General features: G+C 44.7%; 1 protein-coding gene across 1 annotated transcript; it reads right to left on the bottom strand.

The window, feature by feature from the left end:
• Positions 1–515: 515 nt before the first annotated feature.
• On the bottom strand, positions 516–23,250 carry itgb8 (integrin, beta 8). Its single transcript, XM_069681527.1, has 16 exons — positions 23,154–23,250; positions 22,098–22,183; positions 19,341–19,512; positions 19,114–19,220; positions 17,866–18,005; positions 17,431–17,596; positions 16,487–16,645; positions 14,396–14,491; positions 14,211–14,303; positions 13,089–13,229; positions 10,313–10,733; positions 9,983–10,205; positions 9,795–9,898; positions 7,765–7,881; positions 4,524–4,687; positions 516–2,363 (listed from the first exon to the last, which is right to left on the bottom strand). The coding sequence occupies exons 1-16, from the start codon at positions 23,248–23,250 to the stop codon at positions 2,235–2,237; spliced, it is 2,415 nt and encodes an 804-aa protein (XP_069537628.1). The 3' UTR covers positions 516–2,234.
• Between the last annotated feature and the right edge of the window lie 335 nt (positions 23,251–23,585).

The raw sequence follows: 23,585 nt of genomic DNA on the forward strand, positions 1-23,585 counted from the left end.
CTTAAAGCTCGTCTGAAAAGATTTATATCTCATTTGAGTCATAATTAGGGTATTAAGAAAGCAGGATAATTCTTTGACACAATGTTTGTGTTAGACCTGTCATAATGTGGCGTATACGTTTGTTTTTTAATTACAGAAACTACAACAGTATATCACCACAAACTGATGTACATCCTAACTAATCCAAAGTAAACTAAACCTAATCAACATAAAGTTGGAGTTCATTCATTCTTCATGTTTTTAGAATGGACTGTTAGGATTTAATAAACAGTGAATAAAAATAAATAAACTTGAGGTGATATTTCAGTTGGGTTGAGGTATACCTGCAGCCTGCAGCCCGCTTATTAAAATTAATTTTGTTTGATCAAGTTATGAAAACAAGTTCAGCTCTGCCCTGTTGCCAAAAAAAAGACACAATATTTATTTAAAACAGTATTTGGCACACTTTCTGTTAGTGCCTGTTGCTTTGTATAGTCACAATGATCAGTAACAAGTTAGTGTGTCATATCGCCACCTAGTGTTCGGTTCGTATAGTCACCGGTGTGTTGGTCACACCTGGGTCATTCACAAATATATTGTTAAATCACGAAATACAGTTAAAAATAAACATATTTTCCAGGTGTACTTTTTTATATTCAATGACCTTTACTTCACCTTTTACAACTAAAACCATCACTGAAGACCTGTTGGTACAAAAACACTAATAAACTCAATGATTAAAATAAAAAAATCTTGCACGTTTTATTGTGAGAAAAACATTCATGCTACACAACTAGTCACGTTCGATTGACAGAAACACTACACAGAAAAGTGCTGTTGTTACTCCGGACTGCGCGCCCGGTGAGATGAGATGATTATTGCTGAATGATTCTCGCTAGTTAGAGAAAGAGAGCGCTCGCCATAAACACAAACAGTACCTGTGACTCAAGTAGCCTCATCATCAATTAAGACAATTACCATAAATAAAAGGAAGAAAAAAAATCACAATAAATAATAATTAGTGTTCCTGACTTACAGTAACATAGAGCAGGTATCGCTGTAAACAACATTGTGTTAAATGCAAATCAAAAGAGGAACAAGATTGAGTAAGGGAATGTCTCCCAAGATGCAATGCAGCGAGGATCGAGTGCATGAGGGATGTAAGTCTCACTCTGATCTCAGGACCTTCAGAGCTGATTTGTCCAGTATTGAGAGTAAAAGCTCTGAGATGATCAGCAGACGCATGCAAAGACATCTCTGGCGTTTGTTAATATCAACTGTTGTGTTGTGTCCAGTGTTGTGGATTTGTTACTGTAGCTTTAAATGCACTTAATGCCTCTATGCCTTATAATGCCCAACATTACAGCTCCCCTGCCCCCACACACCCCACAGTTTTCAGTAGTATACCGCACGACAATTGTTCAAGTGCAAGTCTAACCAGATCATCAACAACTGACAATCATATGAAACTATATTCTCACTTATCATGACAGACAACATGACTTAAAATAACACTAATTTGCAATGTAATTGATCAGTTATCATGAAAATGCAACAAAGACACACTGAAAACACAATAAGACAAGGTTCCCCTCCAATAATTATGATGAATCTAATAAAAAAAGGCATTGGTGTTCTTAGTGAGTGAAGTAAATACAGCTGAGGTCAGTGTAGACAGTATTATTGAAGGAAAACATGTCATACCTCAATGTGGCCACAAGGGGGCAGACTAAGACAACGAGAGGGCACTGAGCGTGCTGGAGTGTCACAAAGTCACATAAACCTAAAACATGTAGTGTTTTTACTATAAAATCATAAATAGAAAGCGTAGATAGAGCATCAATGCACCTACCTGCACCACACACACTTACTCACACACTCTCAGACATCCATAAGTTAGAGCATTAATGCTGCGCGGCTAAAAAGCGAGGAGTGATCACTCTTTACCCTGTGGAATAAGAAGCAGCCTCCCTGCTGCTACGGAGGAAGAAGAGGTGGGGGACTTGTGCTCTTTGTTTCATCTTGATTTCCAGGATACTGGCCACATCAGTCACGCAGTCCATGAGAGTTTTATCAGTTCATTGTATAAATATGATCCCATGGAGGTGTCATAGTTAAGTGTAACGTTCTCAGAGTCTCCACGAACAGCTGGTTGAAGTTTTATGAAGGTTAAGAAGCAGAGAAGATGCCTTTAGTCGAATCGTTCTTTACGTCTCTTCTGACTTGCTTCTGTCCTTGACCTTTGACCTCTTTGCCTAGTACTGCCAGGGGTCGCCGAGGGGCATCTTGGGAACCTGGATGTGCATCTCCACGGGGCGGTCAGGAGGGCGGTCCCTTCTGTAGGTTACTGTTTTTTCGTTGGTTGTGGGGATGTATGACAGGTCCTGGCAGGTGAAAGAAAGAAATTAAAGTCATTCTACGCACAGAAGAAGAAGAAGACATACTTTATTAATCCATGAGGGGAAATTACATAGAACAAACACGTTACACACACATAGGCCTGAAATACACACATGCACAAACAGGACTCAATGCGATAATGGAGAGATGTCAGAGTGAGGGGGCTGCACATGAACATGTGCTACCCGAGCAGTTGGGGGATTCGGTGCCTTGCTCAAGGGCACCTCTGCAGTGCCCAGGAAAGGAACTGGTACCAGCTACCAGCCTCAATTCCATGCTTGGTCCATGAACCAGCACTTGAACCAGCCACCCTCCAGTTTCCAAGCCAAGTCCCTGCAGACTGAGCTACTGTCTAGTTACACATTTAGGCATACATTCATCTGTCATGTGTCTTGAGTCATCTTCTAAGAGTCTATGAAAAAATTACACTTCTCTTTTCGCTGTTATTGCCCGACTCATGTGGGACTTTTGTAACCGATACCGATACTGATATCACTAATGGCGATATATTTCATCTTTAGGCTGGAATGAAAACAGACCCTGACTATGCAAAGTTACACAGAAGGCTACTTTCTTAAACAAATTACTATATTCAAGAATATGCAACATATTTATACCAACCAATTCAATTCTAGTGCAGATAACAGGCTGCTGAGGTATAAGTAATGTAAAGTCTGGAGTTGGAGCGCTCTCTGCTGGTCACACTCTGTCATAACACCATTTCTTTAAACCTCAGAGCATTGTTTCCTGCCTTTTATGTTGGTTACATATTGGTGCATGTCAAAAAAATATATGCAGAAAATGATATATCTTTGAAAGCCGAATATCAGCACGATGATATCTGTCAACAGATATCAATCAGGTTTTAGTTTTCACAGCCTTTGAGGTTCTCCTGTGACTGGTATATTGACGTTGGCACATAAAAACTGGGAAGTGCCCCTTTAATATGAGCAGACTTTTAGGTAGTTTCACAAGACTGGAAAACTTTCAGACAATCTTATGCCATGTCCACATGTACAGGGGTATTTTTCAAAACATAGCCTTCTCTCTCTTTTGCCTCACACAAACAGCGTCTTAGATCACTGAAAATAGATCTTTTGTAAAACTCCGGCCAGGGTGAAGACTTTTAGAAACTCCATTTCCACGGAGACATGTCAACAGGGTTAACGCCGTTTTTGGCTCGTGACGCCAGGCTGTGCGCCGTTATCTCCTTTGTGAGGCGTCACAAATGAGGAGACATTCTTTGCAAAATGACGAATGTGACAAAAACAGTGATGCTTCTAACCTTGCTAACTTTTTACATGTTAACACATAAATGCACAGATACTCGTCCACTATATTGAGGAACAGAGGCGTCAGGATGCACTACATCCAGCAATAGATTTTTTCAGACTTCTGTTTTGATTTCGATTTTCTTCTTCTTCTTTGCATGACCAGGTTATATCTCCGCCTATTGGTGTGGCATTCTCAAGACAGCGTTTCTGTTGTGTTTCTGCTTTTCGTTTGGGCGGGGATTTTTTTTTAACCGCGCTTGTGTGGGTGTTTTTTTTTTAAACGAAGGACGGAAAAAAATCTGTTTTGAAAAATACCTGTGTACACGTAGACGGGCCTTAATGTGTGTCAGATTTTCCCTGAGAGTATAACGTTACATTTGCGTCATAAAAAGGGATTTTACTGAATGTTAAAAAGTGTTAAACAAACAGTTCAAATCTGTTTCTATGCAGTATCATGAAGATGATCTGTGTCCAAGGATTAATTACAAACAAGGGGTTTCCCCACTTGGATGCAATCCACAATCATTCAGACACACATATCTCCAGAAGCCCCCCCCCCCCCAGTTGAAATTTCCATCATTCCCTTCTTCTCTAAAGTGCTGTACATCACTGCAAAGTCACAAATCTGGACAGTGTACATGTTGAGCAGGGAGTTGAGAGGAAATGTGAAATACAGCTGTAGATCCAAATGCAGTCTCAGATTTCTCACTTCTGCTTTCAGGGGACAAAACACATGAACAAAAACATCCCACAGAATCGAGGGGGCCTGAATGCATCTAAAGGGCTGCAGGGCCACATCGGCCTCTTCCTCATTCATGACCCTGCTGCGCTGATTAACACCTCCAGCATACATGACATTGAAGAGCTCACCTTTCCGGTGCAGAGATAGCCTCCGTCCTCAGAAGCGCCCCCTGCTGACCTTCCTCTCTTCTGCAGCAGCAGGCGGGACACGGCCACCACCACCAGCCCGCACAGCACCGTCAGGGCACACACGCTCAGGAATGTTCCCACCAGTCGCCCGTTGCTGGCACACTCTGTGAACACACACACACACACGAGGATTTACTGCATTGAACAAGGACAGGGTGCCTTTCACTGTGACGGTCAAAAAGAAAAGAAGAAGAATTTCACGTTAAAACTAAAAAACACACAAAATATGCAATCAGAGGACATGTGCAGAGCTTTCATGGCTCTGTCTACACAAAACACTTGTTCATACTTCTATAATTGTGAGGACCCTTGTGTCCTGCCCCCTTCACTTTACCTTAATCATTACAATTTTATTCCGAACTCCAGTCTTTTTCATACATCCAGTCCTAACTTTACCATTAAAATCCTTTCCAAATCCTAAAGCAACACTTTAAAGATAAAAGGATTTATAAAACTGTCCTCATTTCCCTCAAATATCTTCACCCTGGGCTGGATCCATCCATCCATTATCTATACCGCTTATCCTGTTTAGGGTAGCGGGGGGCTGGAGCCAATCCCAGCTGTCACTGGGCTAGAGGCGGTGTACACCCTGGACTGATCGCCAGTCAAAGGGCTGACACACACAGACCAAAACCTTTCATGCTCACACTCACACCTACGGGCAATTTGAGAGTCACCAATGAACCTAACAAGCATGTCTTTGGACTGTGGGAGGAAGCCTTAGAACCCGAACAGAACCCACACATGCATGGGGAGAACATGCTCCACACAGAAAGGCCCCCATCGCACGAACTGGAATTCAAACTAGCTGTGAGGCAACATCGCAAACCACTGCACCATCGTGCAGCCCGGACTCAAGGATCTAAAGCTGAAAGTCGTCCTTACAAAAACAGATGTATCAAAGCAGCAGAGGTTTTTGGAGACCCGAAGGGACCATAATGGGAAGACAGAATAGTTACACATTACTTGTTCTATTCTGGTTCACAGGCCACTGTGGCAGCAACTTGTCAAGTCTTTATATTTATTATTACTTATATTTATATTTACTTTTGTGGGCAATATGTTACAAGGACTGTTCTTATGAGGCCGATGACCATGTGTTTGGAAGCAGGTGCGCACTGCGGACGTAGGTGAGGACAGCGGATGAGCAGCGGAGGAGCAGCCCCGCCTACTCCCCAAAGAAAGTGTCCAGAGCTGTATAGATATAGAGTCGCATCAGTGGAGGTCCAATATGCTCCATGATCCGCCATTGCGATGTCACAACTCTCTCTCTCTCTACGGCTCTGAAAGTACTCTCACTCACTCAGTCAGTCAGTCACATACAGAGCCATGTGTAGGGCTGACCCCGGTGGTCAGCCAAAAATCAACATTAGAGTGTATTAGAGAAGACTTTTAACTAGCAATTTAGACCAAAAACCCAGATAATAAATCAAATGTGAACTACAATAATTTCATATATTTAAGACTTGTCTGTAAAGGTTCTCAGTCATCCAGATCATGGTAATTCTAAACTTAATCCAAAAGGCAGCTGGACTTGGTTGAAGTTCTTGAAGAGGTTTCACCTCTCATCTGAAAGGCTTCGTCAGTTCTAAAGAAAATATAAGCCTCTGTAGGTCATTAGTTTGCATAAGTATTCAAGAACTTCAACCAAGTCCAGAAGCCTTTTGGATTAAGCTTAGAATTAAGGTGGTGATACAAGTATCAACTTTAACATCAACAGACAACGTCAATGTTAAATGTTGACTGTACGCTTTAATATTGAAAAAGTCAACCTCCTCTGACCTGGAAATTTCAGATCAGCACGCGACCTCTTGTGGTCAACATACAGAATTACATCACAAATGCTCCAATCACAGCCCAGATTTTGAGTCATGTGATCTCTCTGGCCTGAAAAATTTGACAATGGCGGCCACCCAAGCGCAGTGTACCGCGGAGAAGGAACTTCTACTGATAAACGTTACTCTGGTGAGTGAATGTGTGGAGAACACCTGTCAGGTAAAACAATTGAATATAAACTAAAAACACTTTTTTGATGCTTTATTGCTGTGAAATTTGTCAGTGAGCAGACTTGTATTAGATCGTTTGAGCTAGCTTAAATTGCGGTCGTACTAGGAGTTGCTATGGTAACGCCGTAGTTGTGACCGGAGCGGAGGAGTACAGAGAGCCTCGTTGGCCGTAGACCTGTTGCCCTGTGTCTCATCATGTTGCTTGTTGATGTTTACGTTGCCTGTTGATGATGTATAGGTTGATACCTGTGTCACCACCTTTACAATCAGACTTGTTTTTGCAACAGTTCAGGCGCCCACTGCTAGCCATTAGAAAGAATGAGGGTTACTTAGGGTCTATAGGTGAATCAAGAATCTGTTATTGAAGTAAAAGTACAGATGACTCTGCATATTATCACTACTGACACATCAATAGTATTTTTTATGGTCTAGCTGAATCAATGTAATAAGTAGTAAAAGTTTTGCAGTTAAATTTAGTAGAGTAAAAGTAAATACGTAACATTATTCCTGAGCTTCTGAATAACTTTCCGCACAAACACAATCTAAACAGCTCGGCCGGCGGCAGCTGTGCCAGTGATGCTGCTCTAAACAGTCAGCTGGCTGTGGATCTGCTGGGGAGCATGTGTGGATGACGGCTCATCGCTCAACACAAAGAGCCCAAAGAGTGCTCTGACATTTTGTAACAGGGTTACCATGGAGACCTGGCTCCCGCTGCACCCGGGAGGAGTGGGCGTGAGCAGGAAGAGAGCGTCCCGTTGGGGTGGAGGTGGAAGGGGGGAGCTGGGTGAGGGGGTTAGGGGGGCGATGGAGGGGGAAAGCACAATGAGCAGTGCTGTTCCAAAAATCGGGAAGGCGGGGATGAACTGTAACACTTGGACGTATAATCGTGTGTGTGGGTGTGTGTGTAACCATGTGTGAAACTGTGGGTTTTAAATTATTTATGTTTGTGTGTGTGTGTGTGTGTGTGTGTGTGTGTGTGAGTGTGAGTGTATGAGGCTGTGAAAATAATGAAAGTGAGCTGGGAACTGAGGGGAAATGTGAAACACAGCTGTAACTCTGACAGCAGGCTTGCTGACTCAAAATACACCAGGGTGCAGGAGTGCAGCAATGGCAGCAACGGAAGTGACCTCGAATAGAGGTGTGTGTCTGTGTGTGTGTGTATATTTACACTGTACCTGGTCTTGAGCTTATGTACAGCTGGGTCTGACCGGACTCTGAGTTTGTTCGAAACCGGTAACGACAGCTGTCTTTACTGATGTACATACACTGAACCCACATCTCCTCTGTTTGACCTGAGAGAGAGAGAGAGAGACAGAGAGAGAAAGTTGAATGAGATGTTTTTCCGTCCAGACAAGTTAAGCTCCAGTAAAAATCCTCCAGGACTTCTAAAAACAGAAGGATCAATGAGAGAAGCATTACAGGAGAGCTGCTGTGTTTAACAGCCCTTCAGTTCTCACCTGAAAGCTTTTCTGGTCAATATTTTTATACGACTGTAACAAGGGATCAAGTTACTACGACAAAAGCAACCTATTTTCAGCCGCAGCGGGCAGCTGTTTTCAGACAAATAAACTCGCTTTACATTACCTGCCCTGCACCAAACAGTGGACATTAGTGACAAGCTGGTGAATTGAGAAGAGCATGTAGTTACGCGGCAGTCAAACTAGAGCTAAAAGGAGACTGCAGTCGCCTCCAAATCACAGCTACCGTTCTGTGTCTGCTGGATGTGTAAGTCTGTAACTAACCTGTTTGATTTAATAGCTTAATAATGTAAGAGAAGAAATTTAGTGTAGTGTTCACAGCTTTTGGTGCTGCAAGGAAGCATCCAAAAATAACTAACGCAGACGTTAAGGATGAGTGTGCAGTGCTCCCCTTCAAAAGTGCAGACATTGACTCCAGGGTGTGTAAGTACACCTTGACATCACATTTGGATGTAAGACGTGCAACAGACATTAAACTGTCGACTGAAGTTATTTTTGTTGTTTTTAGGCAAATGGTAAACAAGAAGCCAGAGACGCTGGGATGCCATTTTTTCCTTTCAGATACTGATTTTAAATCCTTCAGTTTTGGCCGATGCCGAACACCTCTCCTTTGTCAGTGTGATAAAAGATGAAAACATATGTAGACAGACAATCATTTTTAATACAAAACTGCTTTTAGTTTTTATACAGATTAATTTTCTCATATTTAAATTTTTTTTTTTTAGATGGACGACGCGTCTCCATCTACAAAATCGGAGCCAAAATACCGCCGAGGCAGGCGCTGCCAACTTGTGATGGTGACGTTTTATTGAACCAGAGTTGCGCAGTAGAGATCAAATTGTGGAGCCGCCGTCGCCACTTCCACTAACCATTACACACACTTAAATTACCGGAAAAACCCCCGGGAAAGATCCCGCATGTCAGCGTGTTTAACAGCAGAACAGCTCCTTTGTGTTGGTCTGAAGCAGACGTTCACATGTATGGAAACTTCAGTGACTGTAGTGATTGTTTTAGTTACGTCTCCTCTCACCGTTCCTCCTCTACTCTGCTCACCCGGAACAGATCCGCTGCAGGAGCCGTATTTGTCAACAGAGCTGTCAATCATCCTTTTTACAGCATCAAATAACTAATTAAATAATAAACTTGTCAGAAAAATTTACACTAAATCAGCATGATAAGAACTAACTATAATGACAGAAACCATGTTTGAGAAACATTTATTTAACGTGTATTTTGATTTTATAGTTTGACTAATGTCAGATCTGTTAACATGGAGGAGGCGGGCTTTATGACCAATACTGCAGCCAGTCAGCAGGGGGCGCTAGAGAGGCTTTGGATTCACTTTTAGGGAGCTGTCATGTCATCTTTTTGTACAGTCTATGAAACACTGATTACTAAGATCTTGCTAGCTTTGGCTAACGCTACACTCTCTGCTAGCACATCAATGATACTTCAAAGTCAGTTATATATGATGGCAGCCATATTATTGATGTGTAGGTTACTATGTAGGAGAAACAAGTTTATATTTTTTGTGGCTCATAAATTATGGTGTTGAATCATGTATCGCGGTATTGGAGGCATTTTCGACACTGGTATCGATATGCTAATAACTCCATATTAGAGCCCAGTCATTGAATTAAACAGAACCGTAGTGTCTTTGTAAAATAAACCTTCAGGTACACAAATCTCACATGTAATAATGTGCTTAGAGGAATTAGAGGATGTACCTGATACATCATCCATGTTGCCTACTGATGGGGGACAGGTGCTGTTGCATAGTCCTGCCTCTTCTTGTGTGAGACCGTGAGACACATGGCAGCCTACACACTTCCTGAGAGAGAAAACAACAGTGTCAGCTTCGACTATAAATAGATCTCCCATCATGCTTTGTGTTGGAATAGAAAGTGACAAGTACCAGTATGATTGGCAGGTGCTCTGGTGAGCAACACTTCTCTCGCAGAGGTCTCCAGAGTGATGGAGGTCGTCGCACACACACTCGCCACACACACAACTTCCCCGCCCGCTGCAAAGCGAGCCGTCGGCTGATTGGCAGGTTGCTGTGGAGGCGATGCAACCACAGCTATCGCCTGTCCAGGTGTCCTCGCACACACACTCACCTGACACACACACGCCTCGACCTGAGAAGGACAGAAACAGGAGGAGAGAGCATTAAAGATGTGAGCTCAAATTGCCATAGTTTTATGTTTTTAAATTCTTGTGATTATTTGATGTGTGCGTTCTTTACCGCCACACAGCAGCCCCCCTTCATACGGGCAGGAGAAGTCGTCTATCTCGCAGTATTTCCCGTACACCGTCCCAAGCCGGCTCTGCTCACACACACACCTCCCACACTCACACACCCCCCGACCACCGCAGTCCACATCAGACCCCTCCGCTCTGCAGCTCCAGTTTGAATCTCTGTTTGGACTCTTAATTGGTCCGTGTTCCAGCCTCTGCTCCTGATTGGCGCTGTCTTGTGTTCCGCTGCACGCTGATTGGCTGTCGTCTTGGCAGCTCTTTGTTGGTCCACAGCTGCAGCCACATTTAGCGTGGATCCTTACGACGGTGGATTCGTTGTAACCCACGGGGCGGATCATGACTTTAATATCCTCATCTTCAACACCAGCAGGACATGAGTGCATGCCGATGGTGATATTAAAGTAGACCTAGACGGGAGGACAATAAGTAAATAAATGACAACTGATAGACTCTTATGTGTTAGCCATGCTAGCAGTTTGGCTCCATGGTTAGCAGTGTAGCTCTCGGTCTGAACACAACTTGGTCCACATTGAAATACATCAAAGAGTGTTGAAGGGATGACATGAAATTTGCTACAGTCATTCACTTAACGAAATCATCAGGTCAAAATGTACAGCCGCTAAACTACTGACACTCGGATTTAGTTTGTGTTTAGTACTTATTAGCATGCTAACGTGCTCAACTCAGATAGCGACCGTGGTACAAATTATACCAGCTTATATAAGAGTGTTAGCATTGTCCTTGTGAGATTGTTAGCATTCTGAGATTAGCATTTAACTCTGAAGCTGCCATGCCAGCAGCCTCAAAATCATGCTAGCAGCCTCACAGAGCTGCTAGCTGAAAACTCTTGTTTGAAGATAGATAGCTAGATTTATTTGATAGCATTAAAGGTGAATATAAGACTACAATAACCAGGTGTTGGCCTACAGTAACATTTCAATTGTTGTGAATTCAAAAGCACAATAGAGCTTATCTCTGTTGGTGTCCCTGTTAGCAAGGGTTAGCAAGATATTCATGGCATTACAGCTTAAAGGCATATTAACAAAACAGTTTGATGATTGACTATTTTAAGTAATAATCTTGAAGATTTTTATTCCAATAAATTTCACCTAAGTCACTATCTATCGCTGAATGAGGTAACACAATGGTGACTGAGCCTATGGCCCACTGATGAAAGCCTTTGCATTGGCAGCATTACAGACTGGGTGTCTGGTACAACGGTCTGCCAGAGAGGGTAGGCGGAGCTAAGCAGCTGCTTTTCCGCAAGTGTTGCGAGTAAACAGTAATTTACTATGGCTGAACAAACAAAGAAAAGATGGATGACTACAGAAACAACTTCAAAAATAAGTGAAAATCTGAAGAAAAAGAAACAAATTCGATGCTCAGATGAAGGCAAACTAAAGAGGAAAGCGACCATCAGTGAGTTACAAAGTTACAACCATAAAAAAGGGAGCCAACCGTGGTTGTCTGCATATGTAGGAAGCATACCCACACAATTAGCACCAGAAGGTTTCACCAAAGAGAACCAAACTGAAATCTTCGAGTTTATATCTTTAACGAGCTTTATGTCTCAAGAGGCTACCGTTGCTTAAAGCTACGATAAGGAACCTTTAGTGTGTGTTAATTTTGGGGACCGCTGTGGTCAAAGTGTTACTCTCTCTTCCTTTTAACTGGCTAATGCACTACTCACTGAGAAAATGTTAACAAAGGCTCTCTATGCTGGTTAATGTCAATCCCTTCATCAGACACCGAACCGGTAACAGCGCAGACAGGCATTAAAATAAATCCTCTCGCTGATAGTCTCATTTGCTTTTGAAGATCAAATATAGACCATTAGTATTAATTACAGTCTGTTTTATAACCAGTAAAAACTCCTCCCAGTACGTTTAAGAGAAAAACAGCAAAGTATCAAACTTTGTTTTCCACATGAAACTCTGGCTGTGAATCTAAAAGGCAATTAAGGCAATTTCTGATAAGCCTTACGGAGTTGGATAAGTAACCAAGAGTGTGAGTGTGATTTAGTGTTAAAATGTTTTCTGTTGATGTGGTCGGAAAAGAGTGCGTGCCAAAGCTTTGAATGTACAGGCAGGCCTTTCGCTTGATTTGTATCTCCATTCTGGTAACTGTGGGTACTTTCCATAATTCACTTTAATCCACCCATGGATTAAAGGGCCGGGGCTGAACCTCAATCGTCTTGTACAATGGAGTAACTATGAAGCAGCAATTAAGCATCTCAGTGTTCGACGAAGTTATGTGCCCCGAAAGGTTACAGAGGAAAAGAATGTCATCTGCATTTGAGGGAGTGAAACGAAGGAACATTTCCAACTGTGCTGAAGATGTTATATTTAGTACCATGATGAGGGGGTCTTTTGTAGAGAGGAGGAGCTTTATGCACAGGCGAGGTCTATTTATTACTATTCGTGAATAAACATATGGGGTATGAAAGCAGAAAATGTCCAGCGGCTTATTTCTAAATATAAATGTCCTATTTGTTTGCATAGAGGCTCGCATATCAGGCTAGGTGAGGTCATGGGATCACATGCAAACGCTCCTGTTCCTGTTAAACACAGCCTGTAAGCCGCTCAACTGGGATTATTTACCAAATCTTTCCTCCCTCGCGGAGCTCTCTGTGATGACTGCGCGAGTGTGATTGTATGTGTCAAAGTAATCCAATACGACCAATAAATTTCCTGTGACATCTCCAGGAGCTTACTCACACGTCTCTCACTGTGTGTGTGCTGAGAGTGTGTGTATGTGTGTACCGTCTGGTTGGGCTGCACCCCCGTGCAGCTCTGGTTCTCAGCGGTGGATCCATCAGGACAGATGGGAGACACAGACACCCAGTACCTGCTGACCGCCCTGTCGTCCACTGACACCGCCAGCGCCACCTCCGACAGCAACCTCTGGATGGAGAGGGAGAAAGTAACATGGAGTTTGCTGCTGTTGTTACTGCAAAGGAATGTAGGCTGAGATAAAAGACAGTTGGGAAGAGCAGTTTAAAGTTTAATGAATATAATGTGTGTGTGTGTGTGTAACAGTAATGAGCTTATAGGAGATACAGACAGGGGGAAGTGTGATTAATTTAAGTTGTCACATGTCCCCAGAAAGCCTTCTTTGTCGTCCTAAAAATCAGGGGGGTTTATGGGAACAAGGAGGTGGGGCCTAAAATAGCATCGTTGTTTTCATCCATGATTAGGACACATGGTTTCCGTGGGGGATCTGATAGCGTTTATAATGCAAGCTTCTGTTCGGGGCTGTGCTGCTGCTTGTGTATGCATCTGTGTGTGTGTGTGTGTGTGTGTGTGTGTGTGTGTGTGTGTGTGTGTGTGTGTGTGCGCCCGGATCTGTGGATTCGGCAGATTCTCGAAGCAAACAATGGGGCGTTGTGCCTGAGGCGAGATTACAGCCTAGAGTGCTGCCAGCTGAACGAACCACACACACACACACACACACACACACACACAAGGCCTTACCCCTCCTTAACCTCCTGTTCCCATCCCTGTTTTTCTATTCCATTAGGCCTTCAGCGACCAAAAGCATCTCCAATCATCTGCTTTCCAAACTTCAGAATTCAACTTGCCCGTCCAAACACATTTCCCAGATAGAAACAAGCAGTGCACACTTTCAGGAGCATACTGCCGCATTAGTGGCTCTGAGGCATGCTGTCTGCAAACAGGAATGTGTTGTTGTTCAGCTTACATGATTAAAAAGGCTAACAGAAAACAGAGTTCATGTTGCATGAGCAGATCAGGCTCACCAGTACTGATCTGCTTGCACATAAGGCTCATGTTTTCTCTAACTTCTCACTTGTCCCTGTCCTCCTCTGTGTTCTCTAAAGGATGAAGAGTATTCAGAGTGCGGAACACAACGTGAGTCTCCCGTACCTTGTATGCATCCACCACCAGCTCGATGAGGTTTGGAGCCTGAAAGAGGCCTAACTTTCCCAGGTAAGAGCCGGGCAGCAGGCGCACCAGCTCCTAAAGAAGCAGAGGGAAACAAGGGTTAAGAAATCCTTTGATGCTGGAACATTTGGCATTTGTAGTCACATGATGTTTGTGTAAGAGTTTACCTCGTACCACTGGTACTGCTGCTTCTCTACAGCAAACAGGGAGTAGATGTTGTTTTCCAGCAGCTTATCCGACAGCTGACCCACACTGGGATGGTCCTGAAAGAGAGACGATCAATAATCAAAAGACTAAATATTTTATGTAGCTCTGCTGCACCAAATCAAGATTAAGTTTACTATTCTAACTATGCAGTGTTGTTTGAATTCACTTACAATCAATGTCAATAAGCCTCTGTTATGTATAATTGTTTCTTCAAACTTTAGAGTCTAAGGCCATGTCCACACGGAGACGGAGCCGACTTTGTTTTGAAAAAGTTTTCCGTAAACACGGCGCCGTCTCAGGAAATGTTTGCGTCCCCACGAAACCGCTGAAACCCTGTAATATATACAACCGGCCTGTGGGTGGCGCTGTAACGCAGCCACACAAATACAACAAACCGGAGAAGAAGAAATAGAGCATGCGTATAAGTGTAACAACAAAGAAGAAACACAAGCAGAAGACGATGGCGCAAAATATGAGTGGAACTAGAAAAGAGACCTTTGTGTGGACTGACGACGAGGTTGAACTTCTGCCTCGGGTCACCCTGGACTACAAGTCAACCAAGCTTCAGGATCATGTCGACTGGGAGTCCTGCCACGCCAAATACAGTGACATATTCGATGGTGGTGGGGTTAGCGCGCGACTCAAGAAAGATCCGTATAGGCTGTACACACGGAAACGCCAGGGTGGCGTTTAGGGATTTATTTATTTAGGTGGTTTCCAAAATTAGCGTATACGGGCTCCTGAAACGCCGGTTCCATGTGGACGAAACGACCATACGACAAAAAATTTTGGCGTTTACTCCTAAACCCGTCTCCGTGTGGACATGGCCTAAAGCCCCTTTTACACTGCCAGTCAAGGCGGGATTATTACGCCTCTTGTTTTGTCGTGTATGTTGTTCTATAAAATGCACAGAGGCAGAATGGTGGGGCGAAGTCGTTTCGCCTCTGAGCCGGCATCAGAGGTGAAACGGCGTCAGTGTAAACAGCGGCGCCGGCGGGGTGGGAGAGCACCGTGTGTATATTCCGCAAAACACCACAACACCGTAATGCTGTGTAAAAACACACACTGGGGCGACTTTACGCCGGGGTTGCTCGGCCCAACGTGAAATGGCAAAGGCGGCATGACGGCGGAGCTTCATTACTGCGCTGTGGCAGGAATTGCATCTAAAAAAAAGTTAGGTGAGCAGTAGTGCTAACAATTATTTTTGTTATCCTTTCATGCCTTTATTGAGAGAGAGAGAGGACGGTGAATAGTGTTGAAAACAGTGGAAGAGAGAGCGGGGATGACACACAGCAAAGGGCCTTTTTATAACTTACCCATTTTCATTATTTTAAGCCTTAAATCATAGGGGCTGGCCCACTTGATTGACAGGTGGATAGTGCTGGCTGTCAGCTAGACGTCAACACAGACACACAGTCACTAAACAACAATCAGACAATCTGTCTTATTTCTCTGTGGGGTTTATGGGACTGTCCGTGCAAGACGTCTGTGCTCCAGCTTTTCGGTGAGTTCACTCCTTCTTTTAGTCTGATAAATAAACACCTGCATTCAGTCACCACCACAAAAAGAATCTCATCCGTGGGAAACACGAAGTTAAACTAGCTCATTCACAAGTAAATGAATCAGCCACAGTCACAGACTGTTTAGCTTTGATAACTTGGCGTTTGGAAACCCCTCACTCCTCTCCAGCACCGCCCTCTCATCCAAATATGGTCACTTCAGGCTTCAACAAGGCGGCGGCCATATTTCCGCTTCATTTAGGCAGTCGAGAAACCAGTGGGTGACGTCACGGTGACTACATCCATTATTTATACAGTCTGTGCTTGAAACAGAAGGAAACAGCTATCCTCGCTCTGTTTAAAACTCACAGATTATATCTTGTATTTTCAGTCCGTTCATCTACCAAAGCAGGGACTGTAATCTCTCTCTTATTTCCAAAACACTCATTTTACCTGCAGCCCATGTAGTAATGAACACAATGCATATTAAGGTAATTGAACTATATTGAAGTCCAGTTAAAACAGCTCTTTTAAGCCTCCTCCTCCTCTCACCATCCTCGTGCTCCCCGTGTAGACGTTGTTGTCCAGATGACACAGGCCGTCATTCGGCGTCACGATCCCTGCCAGTCGGCTGTCCAGCGCCAGGTGAGACGGCTGGTCGGTCATCAGCAGCAGCAGATGCTTCGCCTCCGGTCGCCAACCCACCGCTCTCTATAAGACAGACAGAATCAGGACATCATGTGTGAATAATTTGCGGTATTTCTATTCTGTTTCTGGAAAGCGGTTAAATACATTCCCCGATATCGCTTGTAAAACCACAAGCACACAGACTGATGCCGAAAATATGCTTATGCTTTATTTCTAAAAGTTTACACATGTGGTAAGAAACTGCAAATTCAAACGTCTGACTAATCTGAGCTGCATCAGTTCCCATGATGATCAGCTCTTTCTGCGACGCTCGATTAAATGAAGAGCAGCAGAAGTTCTTCCACCAGTCACAGAGTCTGCCTCTTTGTGTCTGCGACTCGTCAACGACAGTGTGAGAAAGAAGAGTCTGCGTGTGTGTGTGTGTGTGTGTATTTAAGGAAACCCTGTGAGTTTATAAGTAGGTCTGACATAATGGAGAGTCTATTTCTGGAGTCGTGGCCACTTTGGTGTTACCCTGCAGACTGGTTAGTCAGGGCCCCCCTGCAGGGTGTGACTAACAGCCCTCCTGCAGCCATATTATAAGCAACCATGTGTGTATGTGTGTGTGTGTCATACCCAAGCTGTGCTGTCATTACTTACTGGGATTCCTGGGGTAATATTGAAAGCTGAGTCAGAGTGCCATCAGCCCTCCAGAATAAAAGCCTCTTTCACCAGCAGGCCAGCTTACTACCAAATTTGGTGTTATGTCTCACTTTTTTCAGAACACATTTAAGGAAGTCAGGAAAAATCTTACATCTATGTTTGCTCTATTTGTTGCACACACATGTAGCGTCCGTATATATACGCACCTGGCAGACAGCAGCTTGCAGCATAGCATCCAGCCCTCCCTCCGGTGTGTCCATGTTTCCAGAGATGCGCTGGCGTTTGATCACGCGTGTGAACTCGCTCATGTTTCCGGTCATACTTAGAACGTGGTGGTAGCCGTGGGCCGGGCGACAGCGGATCTCGTAATCACTGGAGGGAGACAGATAGAGAGCAGTTTTAAACATTCAAGGATATGGAGCTAAGAAATAACCTTCTGGACTAATGAATGTTAGAAGCCGATCTGTTGTTCCTGTCGGTTGCACACACGACTCTTCTTCTCTCATTAAAGAATAAAAAGTTAGCTGTGGAATATAACGAGGCTAACTTTAAATCTATTCTTCTCACGTAGAAGCAAGAAAAGAAGATCTGAATTAGAAGTATTATCCTCAATAGTCCAACCAACAGATTCTGTGTCTCACCTGCAGGGGTTGTTGATCTTGGAGGGGTGGACGTTGATGTAAGGGGAGACGGGTTTGTCCACGAACGAGCCGAAACCGAGCCAAAGGTCTGAGGAGTGTTCAGTCATGCGAAGCGACAGAGCCACGCCCACCGTCTTCAACTGGGCCGCAGAAAAGACGGAGACACAGGTGGACACAGGGTGCGTAGGAAAAAGGTAAGGTAGAGGATGGGAGACAAGAAGAGAAGAAGAAAGAGAGGAGAAAAAGTTAGGAAGCAAAAAAGTGGTAGGTGTTTAAAGAGGGGGTTATAATGCTGTTTCACAGTTTAAGACATATATATAATGTTACAATGTTGGATGTCCAGACTAAACGTGGGTGAAGTTTCAAATCTGTTGGGAAAAGTATGTTGGAGTAATTCCCAGGTTTCTCAGCTCAGTCTGTAGGCTGCTGTGAACGCCAGGTTTCACACAGTTTATTCTACATGCAGGCTTCGGAGAGCTGGCCAATCAGAAGTGGGCTTGTAGGGGCTGGGTTTCTTAAGCCTCTTTCTCAGTCGGAAAGGCTACAATTGGCATTCAGACCCGGGTCAAATGACTCTGCAGTAGACCCGGGTAATTACCACCTCGGCTCCAATCGACATTGATTGGAACACAAAAACTGGGTCGACGTGCTAATCTCCGCCCCCTTTTTGGCGCGATGCTACGACACGCATTGAAGTTCCGGCCGCTGGTCGAGGTCGTGTAAACACAGAAGAACAACATATAACGGCGAGTTTGTCCTTTGTTTTCGTGCAAGATGCAGCAACACTGGCAAGGTGAGAGAGCTTCTTCTGATCCGAGGAAAATCCGGTGCGTTTCTGACGTCAGACGGTGACGCAGCAAAAAGAGGACCGGAAGGAGTATACTCCACTGGCAATGGGAAAAGAGACAATTGTCATTTATTAGCGGGTCTTCTTGGGTTTGAAAAACCCACTGAAAAAAACATGCTAATTTTGGTGGGAAAGGGGTATTAAAGGGACAGAGCTGACTGAGTGGTTTCAGGCAGAGGCTGTGTGAGGGCCTGCACAGAGCACCAGTGTGAGAAAAATGAGGATTGTAAATTATGCTAAGCTACACCGCAGGTATCACAGAGTGAAATATGAAGCTTAAAATTAGCATAATACCCCCCTTTAAAATCCTATTTTTTCTAATCAATGATAAAAACAATGTGAGAGTTGTTGTCATAAAGTAGTGATGGATCTGAATGAGTTCAATCTTTGAAAACACGTACATGATCGAGGTTTTCCTGCATGGACGCCGACACATCAACCAGGTAGTACAGATCCACAGGATAACGCTCCAGCTGCTTCACGGCCACTACGATGCTCGCCTCCGAACCTAAAACACACACACATATAACACAACAATACTTAACTCAGCTGCTTTATGAATCACTAAAGCAATAAGATACTTGACTTAAACTTAAAGGCACAAATAAAGACGTTGTCTGTCGTCTACCTGGTCTGAGGGTGACGCTGATGTCTCCTGGGGACACCTGCGTGCTGCTGATGGTGGCGTTGACCTCCACCTTGACCTCTGACTGCTCCATAAACTCCGCTTCACACCCCCTCTTCAGCAGCTTCTCAGGCAGGTCGCAGCGCTGGCTCGGACCCGCCCCATCCAGGAAGTCCTGGAAGGTCACAGAAGGTCAAAAATGGTGACTACTTTTTGAATATGTTTGTTGCAGTTTTTAATTGTGCAAAAACTTAAAACGAACCAGACTAAACAAGAGCTGGCAGACAGTTTGAGCGATAACACAGCTGAGCCGCTTTTTTAAGATTTTATCATTTTAATCACATTTCAGGGATTAGAACAAGTCGCACAAACAAGCAGGTCAGCTTGAATGCCACATTAAAGTCTGGGATGCACTTTAGCTACCACATATATGAACCTCAGTTTCACTTTCACTCACTGCGCTTTCATTTTCTGTTCCTGTACTTTCACTCATGCTTAAAACTAAGTAACGTCACCCTGAAGAACCAGTTCTTTTTATGTATGTGATCTGAGAGTTACTTGTGAGTTTAGTGAATCAGAAAGAAGAAGTGTCCTTTTTATGCTAAGTCATGCACATCTTCTCTCTTTGTATGTGAACAGCGAGGAAAAGGGAAAGTGAGAGGAAAGCAGCAGCTTTGATGGATGGAAAAGGAAGTCTCTCCACTGATTGAGTCTTGCTGTAGTCTTGCCACGACATCGTCATGCCTTGCAGCTTTAGTGTCGAGGATTAGTGACCTTTGGTACTTCAGTATGTTAGAAAAACACTCACAAACACAGCGAGAGTCACAGTACAAAAGGAAAGAGTCCTTGAACATTAACTTTGCCGCATTTAGGGAATCCGTTGTATAGGCAATGTCTTGCGAATCTGTCGTTGGCTGGTTCACTTTTAATCATGTAGCTACAAGTTCAGTCACAGGCACATTCCCCTTGAGGTAAATTCCCCCGTCTTTTCTGTTTCACCATCGTTTCGTCTTCTTTCGTCTCGAGATTGATCATCTTTCACATTGAAATAAGTCACGATGACTAGAAGGCGCCGGCCATCCTTCCATCCATCCATCCATTATCTATTCTGCTTATCCTATTCAGGGTCGTGGTGGGCTGGAGTCTATCCCAGCTGTCATTGGGCGAGAGGCGGGGCACACCTGAGACATGAGTCAATCACAGGGCTGACACACAGAGACAGACCTTTCATGCTCACACCTACGGGTCACCAATGAACCTAACGAGCATGTCTTTGTACTGTGGGAGGAAGTCATCACACACATGTAAACTCCACACAGAAAGGCCCACTACGTCCAAACTGGGATTTGAATCAGGAACCTTGTAGCTGTGAGGCGACAGCGCTAACCACTGCACCACCATGCAGCACAGGCTCCGGATTAAGCAACATGACAAAGCTCGATATTTCAGCTTGGCTGCATTAAGAAGAAGAAGACATACTTTTTTAATCCCAGAGGGGAAACTCAATGTTTTTTGGACATGCATCAATGGACAGATGTCAGAGTGAGGGGGCTGCACACAGACATGCTCCCCCAGGCAGTTGGGGGACTCGGTGCCTTGCTCTAGAGCACCTCGACAGTGCCCAGCACTAAGATGACGAGCTGAATAGCCCAAGCTAAAATAACAAGCCGTACAAAGTGTTGATGTCTATATTTGTCGGGTTAAACTCTATTCAAGTACAGTAACTTAACAGCACTTTGTTACTTCCTTTCTTTGATTAAATGTATATTTATAGCTTGTCACGGGCCCGACCGGTGTGTGTTGTTTTAAAGAGTGCAACATCAACAAGAGCAGCACTATTGATGATTACTACCAGATTTAAAGGGTAAACAGCCAAAGGACAAAGCAGAACACAGTCTACAATACAAGCTGTATTTGTGACCACAGCCTGAACCTGAAAGCTAGACTGAATCTGCTTTATTTATGGCTCTCCCTGTGGGTGTCATTTGTCTTGTAACCACTCAGAATACAGAAATGTTTCACAGTGGCTTCCCCGGACTTTCCTTGCAGACTTTTTCCCCCTTCACCCGAAACAATGGCAACATGTGAACACGCGTGTTGTTCAAGGACTGTACCTGCTTGGTTTTCAGTGCGTGTCCAAGCATGGCTCTGTGTGACTGTGTGTGTGTGTGTGTGTGTGTGTGTGGGAGGTTAAAAAGGTGTTTGAATGCTTTCACACACCGTTGAGCCCGGCCCTGTTTAATGATGTCAGATGAGGTGAAGGTTCAAAGGATGGGAAAGCACCTGAAGTCAGTAAACACACACATGTTGATGGTCTTGTCTAGTCTAGTGGGTTTCCTTGTGTGTGTGTGTGTTCGGAGGATTTACAACTTCTCAAGGCTGATTCTTGGTGGGCTCTTTACGAGACAGTCTGACACCAGAAAGCAAAGACAGACACACACAAACAGCGGCAGGCGCGGCAGACGCACACCCTGAGAGACGCGCGGTGATATGTGCGAGCGCCCAGACTAAACACACGGATAGAAAGTGGCTCCGTCTCATGAGAAAGCACGCATGGAAACAGTCACACACACATGCAGACACACTCCTACAGGTCACAGGGCAGCCACTGAGCCCCAACATACACATTATATTCACATCTGCGGACGGCATCAAAGCTTGGACCCTGTGTGTGTCATCCCAGGAATGCTGCTTGAACGTCCGCCTCGTTCTCTTTTCTCTCTCCCTCGCACAAACACACACTTTTATACAAAGTCCTACCTCCTTGAAGCACCAGGCACACTGCGGGCCTCGTCTGAGACACTCTGTGCAAGAAGCGATAGCGGGAGACCGACACACACTGTCACCTGCAGAAAAGGAGAGAGGACAAGGAAGAGGAGACAGGCGGCCAAAGATGGAGGAAGAAGTGAGATGAGGAATCTGTGATTAGCATATGAAAGAATGTGTGTGTCAACACTCATTAGCCATGCAGCCGAGGCCCTGTGGATATTTAGAGATCTCATGCACACTTCTGATGATGAAAGCGCCACTTAGCATCTCATATGCGGCTATTCAGCGAGTCTCGGGGAGGGAAAAATGGGTTTGGAGTGTGGGAACAGGTGCTTGAGTCTCTGGAGTGGTGCTATGGATCATTTCCCACACGCCCCCACACACCCACACACACTGAAGACGTGTAATCATGAGTCAATCACTGAATGCTAAACGCACACAAATGCATTAATGGAGTGACACAGTGACAAATCCCTCAGCGAGGTTACTTTTATGCAGCGTTAGCAGAAAAATACAGCAGGGGTTTGTGGGATCTGAAGATTTTACAGGGTGAAAAAAGGCACGAAATGGACCTGGGGCTTCCTGTATAGTGGGATTAATGATTCATTGGAGTGATTTATCTCCTGGGATCCAATTTTCCAGAGCAGTTTCAGGGCTGGAATGTGGGGCAGAGAGAGGCTGCAGGTCCCAGCATCACTAATAGCCCACTAACAAGCAGATCTGACCCATTTTATTCCCCCCCTGGCCTCTGACTAAACCTTGAATAGGTGAAGCGTTTAACTTGTAATTAGAAGTGATCAATACATGCTGGAGCAAGAGGACGAGGCTCTTTAAAGGAGACAAATCTGGATGCTTCCCTTCAAAAATCTCTCTATAAACGCGTGGAAATGACAGCTGTGTGGGAATGTAATCCTAAAATCCCAAACATGAAACATCCAGGAGTCCTGCAGAGAGCGCAGATGGGTGGGATGAGAGCCTGACATGATACAAGATGTAGGCTAATTGCTGGGATGTTATGTAATTGGCCCCTAATGAGGCTCCACTCACCGGCACCGGAGGCTTCCACTGCGCAGAGAGACACCAGCCAGAAGCCGAAGAGGAGACACAGAGGGACGCTGCCGTAAGTGCGGAGCCAGGAAGTCATATTATCCCTATCCACACCGGGGAGGCGAGGTACAGCTACGGGAGACGAACCGAGGGAGACCGGGCACCGTGCGTCCGCCGCCGCGCGAACAATAGCCGGGAGTGCCGGGCCGAGCCGCGGGGCATTGTCGTCGTTCACCCAATAACCTTCTAATCCCGGAGAGGTATTCACATCCCCCGGGTTAAATCAGCTTACAAGCGCGCTCCCCCGTGGACCACGAGAGGAGGTGAAGCAATCGCTCGAGTGCGGCGCGAGTTCCTCCATCGATTTCCATCCAGCCAGCCAGCCGGCAGGTGTGAGACAACAGCCCCGCGTGCGTCCACCACGAACCTCCA

This window comes from Semicossyphus pulcher, unplaced genomic scaffold (assembly GCF_022749685.1).
Source record: "Semicossyphus pulcher isolate SPU_LCO1_2020_fin unplaced genomic scaffold, fSemPul1.0.p SCAF_5, whole genome shotgun sequence".
NCBI classification, from domain to species: domain Eukaryota; kingdom Metazoa; phylum Chordata; class Actinopteri; order Labriformes; family Labridae; genus Semicossyphus; species Semicossyphus pulcher.

Excerpts from the sequence above, each read along its gene's own strand:
- itgb8 (XM_069681527.1), bottom strand. The coding sequence starts at position 23,250 with ATGACTTCCTGGCTCCGCACTTACGGCAGCGTCCCTCTGTGTCTCCTC. Across the intron at positions 22,184-23,153 it reads AGTGGAAGCCTCCGGTGCCG|GTGACAGTGTGTGTCGGTCT; the intron begins GTGAGTGGAGCC and ends CCTTTTCTGCAG. Across the intron at positions 14,492-16,486 it reads ACACGGGGAGCACGAGGATG|GACCATCCCAGTGTGGGTCA; the intron begins GTGAGAGGAGGA and ends TCTCTCTTTCAG.